Source organism: Penicillium hispanicum (assembly GCF_028827665.1).
Source record: "Penicillium hispanicum strain IBT 35686 chromosome Unknown utg000005l_segment0_segment0, whole genome shotgun sequence".
NCBI classification, from domain to species: Eukaryota; Fungi; Ascomycota; class Eurotiomycetes; order Eurotiales; family Aspergillaceae; genus Penicillium; species Penicillium hispanicum.
In genome coordinates, this window is record NW_026623197.1 from 1,138,424 (window position 1) to 1,154,920 (window position 16,497).

Consider the following 16,497-nt stretch of genomic DNA (forward strand, 5'->3'; position numbering starts at 1 on the left):
ATGCATGTCCTAAAAATTTACGCGCATCCAATTGAATATCTTTCTTGCACTTTACTTTTCCAAATATCTTCGTAGAATTAGAAGCATCAACACAGTCCAATTGTTTGTCACCCATATCAACGCATGTCACGTGATGCGACGTGGTCCACTTGCGCCGTTGAATTTTTGATAACCTCGATCACAACACACCTCTTGACACAGGCGAGCAATGATTGAGAGCATCAGAGCTGGCATCTTTAGAAACTCTGCGTGATGCTCAGTTGTTGCTTGTGGTCGAGACTGCGATCTTTACAACGCATATCAAGATCCATGTGATATGACCGAACTATTACTCAACGACGTGCCCATAAACCACCACCGGCGCTGAGGCATGTCCGGATTTTCAGACAACCAGCCTCTATCATCTTCCCAGTTCGTACCGCCACAGTCTGCACAGCCACATCATTCATTGTTTGGCGGACCAAGCAGTGATGTTGGTCCACCATCATCTCAGCCAGAGCCACTACAAAGGTCCATCTTTGGCGGGGGCGGCAGTCAAGATGTTCCCTCGGAGCCAGATCTTGACTATGATTTAACTGGCCAAGGCCCCACCATTGAAGAGGAAGATGACTTTGACAAGCTCCTACGCGAAAGACCGTTGGACTCGGACTATGGCTCTGATGGGGAAAGCTTTCATGGTAGCGAGGACGATTCAACTCAAAAAAGACAAACTCCGGAGAAGGCGGGATCTCGCGAGCGGTCAATTTTACCCGTAAAGACATTAGTCCCGCAGACTTATGTACTTAACCGCGGTCTAGACCTGCCACCTGGTGTCGAGCGTCCCAATCGATGGACAGATGATCCATCTGCGTACCTCAGGGTCATTGCAGAAGAGAAAGGGACCTTTGATGCCATGCTCACCTCTCGAGGTAGGGACCTGGCTGCCCACCTCTACAATGCCTATGCAATGCGCAGCCAAGCCAATCAACCATGGGATGCTGACCGAGATCCCAAGGAGGAAGAAGACGATGATGACGAGGAAAAGACATTCTCTCTACCAAGAGGATGGGTAGCTTGGCCTTTGCCGGCTGATTGCGTCCCACGCGCGGACGAAGCAGTTCGTCGACGGTTAGATGGACCCGAAACAGTTCGAATGCCGCCTGATCCACGGCCCAGCGCGGAGTTGGAAGAGTCCATCATTGCGACTATGATGAAGACTGCTAAGGAAACGTTTAAATCCCGGGAGTGGGATGACGATGAACTGAAGAGCAATCGGGTAACGAAAACACCCGATCCAGATGCAATGGTTGATGAGGACGAAGAAAAGCAACACGAGAAACAGCCTACCAGTACGACATCCCTCCGCCCAGTCGTTCAATCTGATGATGGCGTTTCCCGACAACAGCTGCGACCTCTTTCGCGCAATGTTATTTCCCAACTAGACCGTCTCTTGACAGGCCTACACCACTCCATGATCGGCAAAATTCGTGGCGACGACTCGGCAAGTGACTCGGAAACCGACTCGGACGATGACCAGTCACGATCACGATCCAGACGGAGGAGTGGGAGCCGGAGTCTGTCCCGCGGTCGCAAACGAATTCGGCGCCACTCGCGACATTCTCAAACATCGAATGATCGTTCGTCCATTTTACGTTCATCCCCTGCTGCCGAATCGGACGATGAAAGCATGCGAAATGCGTCAGATTCGAGGGGACGTTCGCCTTCATCTCAAGATGGCATTCGAAGGGTCAGTCGTAATAAGCGCGCTCCCCGGGATTGGAGCGAGGTTATGGGTCTAGCTGGCATGATGGGTCTGCCCTCTGATGCTGTCAGGCGCGCATCGCAGCGATGTGCCGGGCTCTTCAGTCAGGACATGACATTCCGAACATTACAGGAAGGTCGAATCGAACGTACGCAGAGGCTACCCGATAGCACATGGGCCTACGCCTACGTCGACAATGGCAGTGACAGCGAGGGTGAGACTGGCCCAGCGGAGTCGGCAAAACATAAACGAGGACCCAAATCCAAATCCCAGCCTCAGTCCCGGCGGCAATCGCAAGCTCCACGATCTCGTTCTCGCCTTGCAGAAACGCCGGATGTCGTTTCCACCTCCAATATGAAAGGGCTGGTGTCCCATGATACTAGCCCTGATAAATTGGCGACCGGAGGCAAAAGGCCTTATCGAAGGACCGACCTCGTCTGTCCCATCAATGTGTGCCCTCGACATACCAAGGGGTTCTCACGGACGTGGAATCTCAACCAGCATATGAAACGTGTTCATCCATCCTACGGCCGCGAGCGATCTCAAAGTGTGCCCGGCGGCGAGATAATGGATAGTCAACTAAGCGGAGAGCTGGTCTGTCCCGTCGAAGGATGCTCCCGACATACGCACCCCTTCACACGGATGTGGAATCTTAAGGAGCATATGAAGCATGTCCACCAATGGTATCAGCCCGCCCATGAACAGACCGAAGATGTGTCTGGGGCTGGTGTGATTGTGATTGATTAGCTTTAATTCCTGTATTATAATGAGCCTCCTATCAAGCCCTAGACCTTCGAATGAATCCCCATATATACTGCAGCTATCCACCATCCCAGCGTCGGCTCTTTCCAACGTTTGATCTCCAAAATGATATGAAATGGGAATTGCGGTATGGATGATTATCTACATACTATCATGGTTGAGTTTGATTGGTGGAGATCGCCGAGTTCGTCTTCGTCCAAGCTTCCGACTGGCTGAGAACGCCGGGCACTGTTTTCTATGCAGTCGAGAGACGGTCAGCCTCGACGTTCGCAATTGCCGGAATTCCTCAAGTGAAGCAGTAGATTATCCAAAAAGACTGTTGAAGCAGATCTATAACCACGTAGAAGTCAATTATCATTTATAGGTATGAAAAGTGCGAAACCAACAAGTGGCAGCTTGACACAGCGAAGGGCGACGAATGCGCCGGGAATGACATCAATCCACTCCAGCTTCCCGTCCGAGCTTGACCTGCACCGGCCACACCCATCGGCGCGAACTCCGTCCTCGGTGCTACTCGGGCCTAGAGAGCAATCACCATCGAGCCCGCTAGAAATTTCAGATCTGCAGACCGCGGATCCCGAGCCCTTTAAGACGTCTCCCACTCCCCGCGCCCTGATACCGCACTTGTCTGCGCTTTGAGTCCCCTCATCGTTCATCCCCCGCTCCCCTTGCGAGCCGGATCTCTCGAGATGGAGCGAATCGTCCGCCCCGTTACCCGGCAGCTACTGCGATCTCGTCCACAGTATCCTTTTTCCATTCCCCCGCCGCCCGCCGCGAAGAGACTCTACACCATGGAACACAGCAGACCTGACGTGAGTTAGCTCTGGAAGTACGAGGCCATGGTCATAGCCCAGCGCTGATTGCGAATGCAGTTGAAAGATCCATCGCTCTTCATTGAGAAGTGCTACATTAATGGCGAATGGGTCGGCGCTCAGTCGGGCAAGACCTTCGAGGTTCACGGTAACGATCGAACCCCCTCGATTCGGGCCATTCGCACGTATGCTAATCTCATTCTGCATCTCGCTCACAGACCCGGCCACTGGTAAACTGATTGGAACATGCCCGGAGCTTGATGTCGCCGACGTCGAAAAGGCCGTCCAGGCTGCCTCGGAGGCTTTCTCTTCATTCCGCACAACCCTGGGCCGCGAGCGTGCGCGCATGCTACGCCGGTGGTACCAGCTCATGATTGATAATGCGGAGGACCTGGCGAAGCTGATTACATGGGAGAACGGCAAGCCGCTCGCCGATTCCAAGGGCGAGGTCAACTACGCCGCTGGCTTCTTTGAGTGGTTCAGCGAGGAGGCGCCGCGTGTGTACGGCGACACGATCCCGGCCTCTGTGCCGGGCAACCGGGTGATCACGCTGAAGCAGCCCGTTGGCGTGTGCGGCCTGATCACCCCATGGAACTTCCCCGCTGCGATGATCACCCGCAAGATTGGCCCGGCGCTGGCGGCGGGCTGCACAGTGGTCGCCAAGTCGCCCGCGGAGACCCCGTTCACCGCGAATGCGCTGGCGGAGCTGGCCCACCGGGCAGGTATCCCGAAGGGTGTGGTGAACATCGTTACTGCGGCAAAGAACACCCCTGCCGTGGGTGAGCTCATCACCACCCACCCCGAGGTGCGGAAGGTTTCCTTCACCGGCTCGACTAACGTCGGCCGGCTGCTCATGAAGCAGGCCTCGTCCACAATCAAGAAGGTCTCATGGGAGCTGGGCGGCAATGCCCCGTTTATCGTGTTCGATGACGTGGAGGACCTTGACGCTGCCGTTGTGGGCGCCATCAACTCCAAGTTCCGCAGCTCTGGCCAGACCTGCGTGTGCGCTAACCGGATCTACGTGCAGAAGGGCGTGTACGAGGACTTTGCTACCCGCTTCGCGGCCAAGGTCAAGGAGTTCAAGCTCGGAGCCGGCTTCGAGGATGGTATCACACACGGCCCTGTCATCCACGAGCGTGCCGTTGCGAAGGTGCACGAGCACGTGCAGGATGCTACCAGCAAGGGCGCTTCAGTGGCCATTGGTGGCCAGAGAGCTTCTGCACTTGGACCCAACTTCTACGAGCCCACTGTGCTCACCGGCATGACCAAGGACATGCTCATTGCCTCGGAGGAGACTTTCGGCCCTGTGGCTGGTCTCTTCCCCTTCGAGACTGAGAAGGAAGTCGTTGACCTGGCCAACCGCGCCGAGGTTGGCCTTGCTGGCTACTTCTTCAGCGGCAATGTTCGCCGCATCTTCCGTGTTGCCGAGGCCCTGGAGGTTGGCATGGTTGGTGTCAACACTGGCTTGATCAGTGACGTTGCTTCACCGTAGGTCTTCCTTCTCCCTTCGTTTGAGATACTCCCACTAATCCATCGACAGGTTTGGAGGTGTCAAGCAGAGTGGCTTTGGTCGCGAGGGCAGCAAGTATGGTCTGGATGAATTCATGGTTATCAAGAGCGTTACCTTTGGTGGCATGGGGCAGCCTTTGCAGGCATAGGACTTCTCCAAGCTATATATGTCTAGAATTTTTGAGATGCGATGCAAATGAACTTGCACATTTTACGTTCGAAAAAGATTCTTACTAGGTCCAGCAAGTGGGAATTGTCAAATGGCATCCCTCTGTAGATTCCCAATCAGGAAATCATATATCACATGACTGTATAAAACACGTATTACTATTTCACATCTCCCTCTTCATCCAAATCGCAACGACGCGACTTGTATTCCAGCAGAAGACGAGCCAAGGTTCACACTTGTCCTCTGTCCACTCATTTATTACTCTGAGACATGACATGATCTGTTCCTCATGCGTCCCTGCCCCCGCCTTCTTGCCGCCATTTCGCGCGGCCAGCCGTCAAAGCTGAAAAAGCCCGCTGTCAGTCTAGACCATGTAAGTGCCTAGTTGCCAGGTTGCGTCTGCCAATTGAACCCGAGCGAGCGAGATGAACTGCATATACTGATGGCAAAAAATAGTTCATTCAGCGGCAACGCGTCTTAGCATTCTGGCGCGAAGTCGTCCGGGCATTGAATAGTATGCTTCCTTTCTCTGCAGCATTCCCTCGACTGTGCTGAATAGCTTGTTGACTCTTCGCAGAGATCCCACCCTCGTCAACCCGCACTGAGCTGCATGCCTATGCGCGACAGGAATTTGAACGGCATCGCGAAGTCACGGACTTGGTAAGTTGGCGTCTAGTAGCTGGTACTGGCCAGAGTCGATGGCTGATTTTGTTTTGCGGTAGCCACATATAAGATACCTGCTCTCGGTATGATTCTTCACTTTCTTGGGACTGATTCAAAAGTTGACTTTTTCTGCAGACAGGGAAAGCGGAATTCGAGACTATGAGGAGGTATATTGATGAGCAGGTCGCTGGTTGACGCTTACTGATCGCTACCTTTATATGGCCGGTAATTTCTTATCTTGATCATCACTGTACATATAGAAAAAGAAAGTTTAGAGTATTGGTGATGGGAGTCTGATAGACTATGATCAAATGGTCGTGAGTGTTTTGAATTGAGATCTTGGGGTCGTATGTTAAAGAGGATAAGCGTGGCAGAACCCAGCCAGTTCTCGTCATAAGTGGATAATTGCGTGAAATCAAGTCAGAATTCCTACAGATTCAGGGCAAACAGTCATAGCAGGCAATTGTCACGTTTTACCGATCAAAAGCGATCGAACCATTGAACACTCCAGTCAATGCTGCTCCACTTAGATCCAAACGGGGCTTCATAACACAGAGTCTTGGACTCTGTCTAGGACGATCACCGGAAGAGATAACCGCATCCGAGCCGCATGAGCATCACTCTCGAGTGTAGATGGCCATGACGGAGATAGTGAAATGACGATTCGGCTTTGGGTCAAGAGATCTGCATATGCACACCCGTTAATGTGATGATTTGGTGTATATCGCCTTGACAAAGTACCATTCATTCTTGATTCAAAGTCTTCCACCACCATAGAAAGCATGGCAACGACCCTGGAGATCGATGTCCCGCATTGGTGCATGATGTCATCGCAGCAAGAAAACCGCAAGACCGAACAACTGCAGTTCTAGAACAACGGTCCATAGCTACTCCCGGAGGTATCAATGCTCTGATCTCCCCAGCCGCGATTTGCCACTTGCGATGCCCCTCATTCCTTGAACGTTGGGCTGCTCCACGCACGCACCAACAGGATCACCCCTGCATGTACAAGATCCCCACTTGGAGCTTTCACAACTGGGTGATATGATTGGCCGGCCTTGCTACGAAAGAACCGTTGGGAGACCAAGATTTCTTGACTGGATCCTGCCCGTCTCCGCGCTGTCTGGGGTGGTTGTGGTTCCAGCCGTTGCAGTGGCGAGACTCCTCTCTCGCTCCCATTGCCTGCCTGAAACTTGGAAGTTGGCGTAGCCTACATCATACCCGTTGCTTTCTACAGTAACGATATCCTGCCGTGTGATATGCTAGACTTTTGTGTGGATGCTACTCAATGGTCGTGAGTATATATGACACAGAAGCTTCGCAGCACACTCGATCGCCCACCCTTGACTACACTCTGCGAACATCACGATACTTGACCACTGTTTCCCACCATCCATTCGCAATATGACAGCCACTCTGGAATATCCATGCCCAAGTCCCGGCTTACGCGGCGCTCAAGCCGTCATGCCCTCATTACTCGAAGACCTGGCCCAGCCTCCATGGCTGACGCCGTTCCCCATTTCGCAGACCAAGACCGATTCCCTGCTTCAAGACCTGCTCCAGAAGCAAGATACATCTCCGGCAACCAATCCGCCCGCCAAGTCAACCCCGAAAACGCGCCGCCGATCCTCGACCAAGCCTCCAGTTCGTGACAATCTCGACCCCGCAAGAACAAAGCACCTCGAGCGCAATCGCATTGCCGCAAACAAGTGCCGGCTCAAGAAAAAGAAGGAATACGAGAATATCCAACGCACGCTGGAAAATGAGACTGCGAAGCATGACTGCCTCATTGCGGAGCTAGGTACCTTGAAGGAAGAGCTCTGGCACCTCAAAAACAGGATATTCGACCACGCCAGGTGTGACGATCAGCAAATCAATCACCAATTGGCGAGAATGGCCTCGGAAGTAATGGGGAGCAATGTCGGCCAGGATCAATGCCCATCACCGAGCTTTTCGGTCAGTACGAGGTCTGACGGGTCGGGATCGGGATTTGCTGGGGAGAATACGTTGGAGTCGGATGCGTACGGCGACGTCTCGGCGACAATACCGATGGAGAAGACTACTGAGTTCGAATATCCCGATGCGATGTTTGATCATTTCATCGATGCAGATTGCCTGTAGGGATTATTTCCGGGCCTCGTCGAAATTGACTTGTGTGTGGTCTCGCGCTGAAGCTGCTATCGGCGAGGTCGTGTATCACGTCTTGATGTCATCCACTTTGCCAAAGTAACTAACTGGTTAGTTACATAGTTACCTAATTACTTGGACAAACTCGAATTGGATCCCAGTGTACCTCGCATAATGGGCTAACGCTAAATTAATCGCTCCTCCCCCTCCCACTGTATCATCAATGAGGACACGCAGTATCACGCTACATATGTATTCGTGACCGCTAATAAGCGTAGCAGGGCCGATGTGTCACGTCGCCAATGACCGGTCACGAACCCTGGAAGGCGTGGGAACATCCGAAACCGTGGATTGTGGAGAGATGCAGCCACTGACGTCCTGGACTCAAACGATTTCCGTCTCCATCTGCATGGGTCGGACGGGGCGGGTGGGAACAGGTCTTTGACCAAGCTCGGTAGAGCCGGGAAAAACGGCCGGCCAGTAAGCTTAAATTTATCTGCCGATCAGGTGGGTCCTGATATGAGCGGCAAACCAGATCCAATAGAGCCGCGAAGACGTCCAGATATGAGGTCCATGGATTTTCCTGATGGATTCGTGGGCACCAGCCGCTGATGTCAGTGCACACTATTTCCATCGAAGCCGCTCGAAATGATGCGGTGGATCACGGGCGCGTTTAATATAACTCAGTTGTTGTTTTCTTCTTTGCTGCCTGAACTTCTCAATTCCACTCTTAGCGACGAATACTCAACACCTCCCCTAGAGCCGTATCACATCAATTCTCCATCTCAATACTCTATGAGCATTGGCATTGGCTTGGGCTTCAATCATGTCCCAACAGACGGGCCAAGGACCTACTTCTGGCCAGGAGATGGCACAGTTCACAAATAGGACCATCATGGGTGTCAACTTCGAGACGACCGAGAGGTGTGCTAGGCGTATGCATTGACAAGTCAGCGACGATGCTGATATTGTCGTGATAGGTATACTCAAATCAAACCGGTGGGCGTTGGCGTTTCTGGACTTGTCTGGTATGATCTTCGGACATTCTCACCGACGAGCGTAAACTGATAATTGCATGATTTCAGCGCTGCCAACGACCAAATTTCCAATCGCACTGTGGCTGTGAAAAAGCTGTGTGAGCCGTTCAAGAATGCTGTGGTGGCCCAGCACATGTTCCGCGAAATCAAGCTGCTCAAACAGCTTCAGCATGAGAATGTGAGTCTCCGAACTGCGATTGGAGCACCGAGTCTGACACCTGAGACCAGATTATCCGGTTAAATGATCTGTTTATCTCTCCATCAGAGGATATGTACGTACACTACGGTTCTCACTCTTTGATCAAAACAATATCTCTGACACTCGACAAAGATATCTCGTGACAGACCATATGGCCACCGATCTCCACACTCTGTTGAAGACGAGAAAGGTCGATGATAAGTTCACTCAATTCTTCATGTACCAGATATTGGTAGGTCATCTTGCCATTTCAAAGCAATGCTCATGACTGACGTATAACTAGCGAGGCCTCAAATACGTCCATTCCGCGGGTGTCGTCCACCGCGATCTCAAACCCAGCAACATTCTTATCAATGAGAACTGCGACCTCAAAATATGCGATTTCGGGCTCGCCCGCATGCAAGACCCGCAAATGACTGGCTACGTCTCCACCAGGTACTACAGAGCTCCCGAAATCATGCTCACCTGGCGAAGATACAACGAGAAGGTTGATATCTGGAGTGCGGGCTGCATCTTCGCCGAGATGATTCTCGGCAGACCCATCTTCCCCGGGAAGAATCACATCGACCAGTTCTGCGTGATTACGCAACTGCTAGGAAGTCCACCCGATGACGTTGTTGCGAATATCTCGAGTCCAAATGTGAGTGGGCAAAGGGTTGGTTTACACTCATAGTTCAGATGTGGCTGACTTGGAACTCAGACTGTGAATTTCATTCGATCTCTACCCAAACGAGCCCGTAAACCTCTACCCAAGATCTTACCAGGAGCCAATTTAAAGGGTATGTTACCATATGACCTGCCATAATGTCCTTTTACTGATTCGCATAGCTACTGTTCTACTGGACAAGATGCTCCAGATTGATCCTGGGAGACGAATCACAGCCGCCGAGGGACTCGAAGCCCAATACCTAGCGCCATATCATGACCCCGACGATGAACCAGAAGCAGAAGAGAAGTTCGAATGGTCTTTCCTGGACGCAGATCTCCCTTCCGATGTCTGGAAGACAGTCATGTATGTTTCTACCCTGGACTAGGAGAACAAGTCTAATATTTTGTTAGGTACGCGGAGGTTCTAGGGTACCACAACAGTACCGGTGTTCCATCCCAGCTCACACCCCAAGTGGAGGCAATGGATCTAGGTTGAATGTTGTTGGGGACCTATTCCAAGAAACGTGATGAGATGTGTTGATGCAATTGCTGGATTAGCGTGTGCGTTGTCAGCGAGAGCGTTGTGATTTTCTAAATCTATCATGGAACGGATGCCCTGCTTATGGTTCTCGCGGTTGTCACTGCGATATGAACAAGGGTATTTGATTAAATTAGCTATCCTTTCACCATATTATATCTCTTTTGTCCTATGTCAATGAATAGACAGAACCAAGTCATGAATATATACTCATAGCCTGCATCTAATTCGATTCTCACACTAAACCGTGCGTTCGTATTCATGTTGATCGATGCGCCGAGACCAGATCAGTGAGAGTAAACCCTCTCTACAAATGGCAACAAGGTTGAGTAGATATATAGCAACGAGCGATCTCGTCACCTCAGACGCCCCCGGAGGCATTCGCCTCTGAGACGGCCGGCTGCCCACCCCGAGAGTGGGTGTTCCCGCGATTCTTTCGGGAATTCTTAACATCCAGAAGGGCAAAGACATTGGTAAAGAAGAACAGCGCCCTACAGTCACCATCGTTAAGCTCAAACTCTCGCGCGATTTTCCCTGGTAGGATGGGCACACTCACCATTCGACCGCGGCAACCACAATGGTGGCTTGAAGGGCATGGCAGCTAGGATAGTTGCACGCGCTGGGGTGAGGGATCATGGCGGCCATGGCGATCCAGCCGCTGAGCCAGAGACCCATAGTGACAAGCTCAACGGTAGGAATCACGAACTCGTGCGAGATACGTGGCAGCCACAGAGGTGCAAGGCCCAGGTAGGGGACGGCGACGGCGGTTGTCCAGCAGCCATTGAAGAGCATGAAGTAGACGACATTGGAGAAGGACCAGCTATCGTACAGAGATGCGATGACTGACTTTCGTTAGTATGTCTGGGGCGCGGCGTGGTGTCGGGGGTACGAACCGTATGCAGTCAGACCGATGGTCGCCAGGGCAAAGACTGCCTGGACGATTCGGATAGGGTACACCCACTTCAACATTCTAGGCACAGGAGCAAGTTCTTTTAGATTGCTTCGTGGGGTTGGATGTTGTGGAGAGTGACCTGAGGCAGGGTATGCGGGATGTGGTATATACCTTGGCCGGTGATAATGCAATGCAGAAAGAAACAGGATCCACCCCAGCCCAGCAGGGTCTCATCCAGTTAAATACTGCTAGCAAGAAAGTGTCAGACCGAGGCCGTCTGCTGTGGCGAGACAGCATGGCGTGAAGCCTAGGTGAGCTGGGATCGAATAGACCCTGCAGGACGCGCCGGACTGACATAGAAGCCGGGCTAGTGGGGCACGGAATGCCGAAAAGTATTGGCAAATTCACACAAGTTGCATAGAGGGTTTTCTCCACGAGCACTAGTCTCTTCGACTATTGGAGACCGCGAGTTGTTCCCCGGAGTGGTTGGCGCGCAGCACCTCGGTAGACTGATCTATACATCAATCCGGGGTGGAGTTCGGGCTGTCTTCCCCAGACTCTTGATTTCTACTTATCTAGAAACATCCTGTTGCTGGTTTCATTTGAATTATTCCTTGACTCCCTCAAAGACTCATTTTTGAACCCCTCGTACTTTTGGACCCCGCAAAGACAAGGAGAAAAACTCTGTTCGGGCGAGAAACCGTCGATCTCACATGAATCCGAGGCAGCGCTGAACAGAATCCTCCAACGGGTTGATGCCGCATCGGAGCCGCCGATCCTGTCTGCTCTATCTGGAAGAATAATACACATGTCAGAGCACTGCGTGGGTTCTGGTGCCTTGCTATCCCAGTTATGAATGCTGATCAGGCGGGTTCGACAGGCTAGACATGCCGCTCCTGCGGCGCGGCCTATCACGCCAGAAAGGGCTTGATGTCGGGCTATCACAGCTCAAGAACAAGACCAAGAATCACCTTGACGCATCGGTGACAAGTTGAAAGCGTGGTGGAGATTGAAAATCCATATATACAAATACAACATCATGTCCCAAGTATTTTACACGTGCAACGATCGACTAGTTCCCCTGTGACAGCAAGGCTCGCACAGCATCCAGAACTCCGATCTTCTTCTCATCCGCCGGCTCGATCGCCGCCCGGGCCGTATCAGGCTGCTTCGGTGGCTTCTTACCGGCCTCCTTCGCCGCAGCCTCAATCGCGGCATGTCGCTCCCGCCACTCGCGGTCTTCTTTGTCTCGGACCTCCAGCTCGCGCAGCCACGCGTCGCGCTTCTCCTGGGACTTGCGCTCCTCGACGGCCTTTTCGAATTCGCGCCGCTGTTGGCGCTCCGTCTTGAAATACATGCCGCCCGCGACGAGGGCGACCAGGGTGAATGCTTGCGCGTAGATCCGGGCGCGGAACATACGATTCATTTCGGCGGAATCGCCGGCCTTCATGGACCGGTAGGCGCGGTAGAGGGCGTAGCATGTGGCAGCGCATCCTGTACGAAGGAGGACGAGGTGTTAGCATGTCGAGTGCGGTCGAGGGAGGTAGGATATGGTGGCAAGACAGAGCGAAGGAGGACGCACCAAGCGGAACCAACGGATCTTCTTTGAGGCGGCGAGTAAATTTCTGAAGCCCCGTTTCCTCCGTGAATTGCCTGTGTAGAGGTGAGATATTCGTTAGCAGCGAGTTTGGGCTTCATCCCGCTCTTCCCGGGCCTCTGGTTGCACTCGACTGCGGGCATGTCGGGATCGAATAAACGTACGGGCTATCGTCCAGAGACGATGGAAGAGGACTGCGACTCATGCTTGTCAGGTATTGTGCAGCTCAGGCCCGTGGTGATGCTGAGGATGCGCGGGGGTTGGTCGCTGGGTGACTCGGAAGCCGATCTCGAGCGTGGTAATTACAGCGACAGGACAGCTGGGATGCCTCGAGAGTGAACACAGGCACTTCTCGTACTTCGAGCGAGTCTCAATGATGCGATGCGGCGGTTGAGCTGGGGGACGCGAGAGTTGCTTGGTCGAGCATGACGTCGCAAGCTCTGCCAAGGAGAATTTCGCCGTTGGCTTGTATGGGCGAACAACTACCGTACTATCTAGGGATCGCCCATGCTGCGATCGTACACTGACTGCGCCACTATCAGAGCTCACATTAATAGTGTGAATAGAGCTAATTCTTATTACTATGCTTGTCTTGAACAAGAATTGCGTTACGTAGCCTATCCTGGGAGCTGCGCATTGCAATGGTTGAACAGGCTTGACCGCCATCTCTGCCCGCCTTCGGATCAGCCTGAGTCATTACTGCATCTCGTCCAGAGAGCGGTTCTTTACGCTCAGCGCCAGCACCGAGTTTGGATCACTCGACACTGAAGCCACAGAAGAACTCCAGTTCTCTCGTCCTCACTTGGAATCATCCCCGTTGTTATTGTCGCCGCTGCCTTGTTAGGGCTCGGGACCAGGGTTGATGACATAAGGCTCCGGTCACGGTCCCGCAAGAAAAACGAGGCCGACGAGAAAAACGAGTCCGACGTGTCGAAGCGTTCCCTCTTGCCTGACGGACTGTTCCTCCGGCCATTGTTACTTGTTCCTGCTTCGCCCAAGCCACCCCGAGCACCATGTCTGACGAGCACGCGGCCAACGGGGCGACCACGCCCGTCACCCCCAAGTCTCCCAAAGCAAGCGGACTCGCATTGACTGAGTATACCGCTGCTCCGACACCTCCCTCGGAGCGGCTGCAGCGAGTTCTGGGATTGCCTCCCAACTGGGGCATCCCCGAAGCATTCTTGCTTCCCAATGGATATCCAGACGTGAGATACTCTCTGCCCGGTCTCGATCGCCTTTCATCTAACATGCCATGGCGGGGTATCTAGTACCTCCGACTGATTCTGACCTCCCGCGTTTACGATGTTATCGAGGAAACCCCCCTGCACCATGCCGTGAACATGAGTAACAGGCTGGAGAGCCGGGTCCTACTCAAGCGGGAGGACCTGCTGCCGGTCTTTAGCTTCAAGCTCCGCGGCGCATACAACAAGATGGCCCATCTCAACCCGGAACAGCGTTGGAAGGGTGTTATTGCCTGCTCTGCGGGCAACCATGCCCAAGGTGTCGCATTCTCTGCTCGCAAGCTGAGAATTCCCGCTACCATTGTCATGCCCTCCGGCACCCCGGCCATTAAGCATCTGAACGTCGCTCGCCTGGGAGGAAGCGTGGTACTGCACGGAAACGATTTTGATGCTGCCAAGGAAGAGGCCCACCGATTGGAGAAGCAGCACGGCCTGACCAACATCCCGCCATTCGATGACCCTTATGTCATTGCCGGCCAAGGTACCATCGGCATGGAGCTGCTGCGCCAGGCAAACTTGGATAAATTGGAAGCAGTCTTCTGCGGTGTTGGTGGGGGTGGATTGATTGCCGGCATTGGAGTGTACCTCAAGCGTATTGCACCGCAAGTCAAGGTGATTGGGGTCGAGGCCTACGATGCCAATGCCATGGCCCAGTCGTTGGACGACGGCCAGCGCGTGTTCTTGAAGGAGGTCGGCCTCTTTGCCGACGGGGCGGCGGTGAAGTCTGTCGGTGAGGAGACGTATCGCGTCAGTCGGAATGTCATCGATGAGGTGATCCAAGTCTCCACGGATGAAATTTGCGCTGCCATCAAGGATGCCTTCGAGGACACTCGGTCTGTGGTTGAGCCCGCCGGCGCTCTTTCTCTCGCTGGGTTGAAGAAATATGTTTCTAAGAACCCGAGCCCCGACACCAACCGGGAGCTGATTGCCATTACTTCCGGTGCCAACATGGACTTTGACCGCCTCCGCTTCGTTGCCGAGAGGGCCGCTCTCGGGGAGCGAAAGGAAGCCCTGCTGGGCGTCAAGATTCCGGAGAAGCCCGGTGCTTTCGCCAAGCTTGTGGAAATTATCCTGCCTCATGCCGTGACTGCATTCAGCTACCGCTACGCGCGTGAGGATTCTGCTGATGTCCTGATGGGCATTTCACTATCTGCCTTGACTGGCCGTGAAGACCTTGCCAAGATCATGGAGGAACTGGAAAAGGCTGGCATGATCGCTCGGGATCTAAGCGACGACGAACTCGCCAAACGGCACGTGCGTTTCCTGGTCGGCGGTCGCTCCGATGTCGCTGATGAGCGCCTGTTCATGTTCGAGTTCCCTGAGCGCCCAGGTGCTCTGGCCAAGTTCCTGACCACCCTTCGTCCCAACCAGAACATCTCCTTGTTCCACTACCGGAACTATGGCGGTGACGTGGGCAAGGTTCTTGCTGGTATCCAATGCCCGGCTGCAGAGAAGGATGACCTCGAGGCCTTCCTGCGAGATCTTAGCTACCCCTTCAGCGAGCACACTGACTCCCCTACCTATCAAACATTCCTTCGCGCTTAACGAGATGATCTGTCTACCTGGTAAATAGTTTTTTATGGCCAATCGGAGGCCAAGAGTGATGATCAATGTTTTCTTTTTCTTTTTTTTTTTTTTTTCTTAGCGGCTTCACTCGCTATGTGCTTTCATTCCCCGCTTGGCGTTTGGTCCTAAATATAGACTGGGCAATTGGACATGGCTGTATGATAAGAACATGATCTTCCAAATCCTATCTTCTATTTTATCATTTCTAACTTCTGCCTTTTGAAAGGAATACTCGGTCAATAGGCGAGTATGTAAAAGTATTCAGTTGGCAAGATCCGCCAATCAGCTTTCACTGCCGGATCGGCTGCTCGGGGATACCAAACCTCCGGGCAACAATCTTCCCATTGCGAGAACCCGGGGAGCACACCGTCCACGTCGAAATCGCACCCTGATTCCCCGTCCTTGGAAGGCGAAAAGTGAGGTATTACACCTCAGCAACCGGCCTGTCAAGACTCCGCCACAATCGCAACCATGTTCTCACTCCGCCGCGTTCTCGGAGCCCCCGGCGCCCTTCGCCAGCTCCTTCCCTCTATGTCTCGTCGATCAATTCCCGGAGTCGTGTCTCTGCGTCCCTTCTCGCACATGATCCAGACCAGTCTCTCAAAGCTGCGCGCCTCTCAATCGCAGTCCAACACTGCTGTCTCAACTGCCGTTGGGTCGGCCCGACAGATCGAGCAGGTTCGCGGGATGAAGACCCGCTCGTCGGTGAAGCGGCTATGTGATGGCTGCAAGGTATGATATGCAGGAATTCCATGGCCATTCTACACCATTGCGGTGGCCTCTGCTATAGTTCGGGATACTGACTTGGATACCTCAGCCCGTTCGGCGAAAGAACCGTGTCTATATCATCTGGTGAGTCTTACGCAGCCCGTTTCGAATCGGATTGAAAAACAAGTGGGAGCTCCATGCTAATACTGTCTGTTTCCTTCTCAGCTCCAAAAACCCAAAGCACAAGCAACGACAAGGCAAATAAACTCGATGTTTTTCTTTCCACTA

The 16,497-nt window shown here is 53.1% G+C and overlaps 9 protein-coding genes across 9 annotated transcripts; 7 read left to right on the forward strand and 2 right to left on the reverse strand.

Moving 5' to 3' along the window:
- Positions 1-370: 370 nt before the first annotated feature.
- On the forward strand, positions 371-2,488 carry N7459_005885 (uncharacterized protein; the record flags this gene model as incomplete). Its single annotated transcript, XM_056945069.1, has 1 exon — positions 371-2,488. The coding sequence occupies one exon, from the start codon at positions 371-373 to the stop codon at positions 2,486-2,488; it is 2,118 nt and encodes a 705-aa protein (XP_056799404.1).
- Positions 2,489-3,192: 704 nt separating this feature from the next.
- Positions 3,193-4,973, forward strand: N7459_005886 (NAD-dependent succinate-semialdehyde dehydrogenase; the record flags this gene model as incomplete). The annotated part of the gene is made up of 4 exons (XM_056945070.1): positions 3,193-3,315; positions 3,376-3,463; positions 3,534-4,803; positions 4,856-4,973. 4 exons carry the CDS (start codon positions 3,193-3,195, stop codon positions 4,971-4,973), a joined length of 1,599 nt encoding a protein of 532 aa, XP_056799405.1.
- Positions 4,974-5,282: 309 nt separating this feature from the next.
- On the forward strand, positions 5,283-5,851 carry N7459_005887 (LYR motif-containing protein 2; the record flags this gene model as incomplete). The annotated part of the gene is made up of 5 exons (XM_056945071.1): positions 5,283-5,366; positions 5,450-5,507; positions 5,571-5,653; positions 5,716-5,739; positions 5,792-5,851. The coding sequence occupies 5 exons, from the start codon at positions 5,283-5,285 to the stop codon at positions 5,849-5,851; spliced, it is 309 nt and encodes a 102-aa protein (XP_056799406.1).
- A 1,269-nt stretch (positions 5,852-7,120) lies between these two features.
- N7459_005888 (bZIP transcription factor) lies at positions 7,121-7,777 on the forward strand (the record flags this gene model as incomplete). The annotated part of the gene is made up of 1 exon (XM_056945072.1): positions 7,121-7,777. The coding sequence occupies one exon, from the start codon at positions 7,121-7,123 to the stop codon at positions 7,775-7,777; it is 657 nt and encodes a 218-aa protein (XP_056799407.1).
- Positions 7,778-8,609: 832 nt separating this feature from the next.
- N7459_005889 (uncharacterized protein) lies at positions 8,610-10,163 on the forward strand (the record flags this gene model as incomplete). Its single annotated transcript, XM_056945073.1, has 9 exons — positions 8,610-8,707; positions 8,764-8,811; positions 8,869-8,998; positions 9,049-9,092; positions 9,152-9,251; positions 9,303-9,659; positions 9,720-9,798; positions 9,848-10,031; positions 10,079-10,163. 9 exons carry the CDS (start codon positions 8,610-8,612, stop codon positions 10,161-10,163), a joined length of 1,125 nt encoding a protein of 374 aa, XP_056799408.1.
- A 403-nt stretch (positions 10,164-10,566) lies between these two features.
- On the reverse strand, positions 10,567-11,174 carry N7459_005890 (MARVEL domain-containing protein; the record flags this gene model as incomplete). The annotated part of the gene is made up of 3 exons (XM_056945074.1): positions 10,567-10,696; positions 10,762-11,047; positions 11,099-11,174. 3 exons carry the CDS (start codon positions 11,172-11,174, stop codon positions 10,567-10,569), a joined length of 492 nt encoding a protein of 163 aa, XP_056799409.1.
- Positions 11,175-12,169: 995 nt separating this feature from the next.
- rcf1 (respiratory supercomplex assembly factor RCF1) lies at positions 12,170-12,899 on the reverse strand (the record flags this gene model as incomplete). Its single annotated transcript, XM_056945075.1, has 3 exons — positions 12,170-12,591; positions 12,680-12,750; positions 12,859-12,899. 3 exons carry the CDS (start codon positions 12,897-12,899, stop codon positions 12,170-12,172), a joined length of 534 nt encoding a protein of 177 aa, XP_056799410.1.
- Positions 12,900-13,707: 808 nt separating this feature from the next.
- N7459_005892 (threonine dehydratase, biosynthetic) lies at positions 13,708-15,480 on the forward strand (the record flags this gene model as incomplete). The annotated part of the gene is made up of 2 exons (XM_056945076.1): positions 13,708-13,899; positions 13,963-15,480. 2 exons carry the CDS (start codon positions 13,708-13,710, stop codon positions 15,478-15,480), a joined length of 1,710 nt encoding a protein of 569 aa, XP_056799411.1.
- Positions 15,481-15,972: 492 nt separating this feature from the next.
- On the forward strand, positions 15,973-16,474 carry N7459_005893 (50S ribosomal protein L36; the record flags this gene model as incomplete). Its single annotated transcript, XM_056945077.1, has 3 exons — positions 15,973-16,233; positions 16,319-16,353; positions 16,435-16,474. The coding sequence occupies 3 exons, from the start codon at positions 15,973-15,975 to the stop codon at positions 16,472-16,474; spliced, it is 336 nt and encodes a 111-aa protein (XP_056799412.1).
- Between the last annotated feature and the right edge of the window lie 23 nt (positions 16,475-16,497).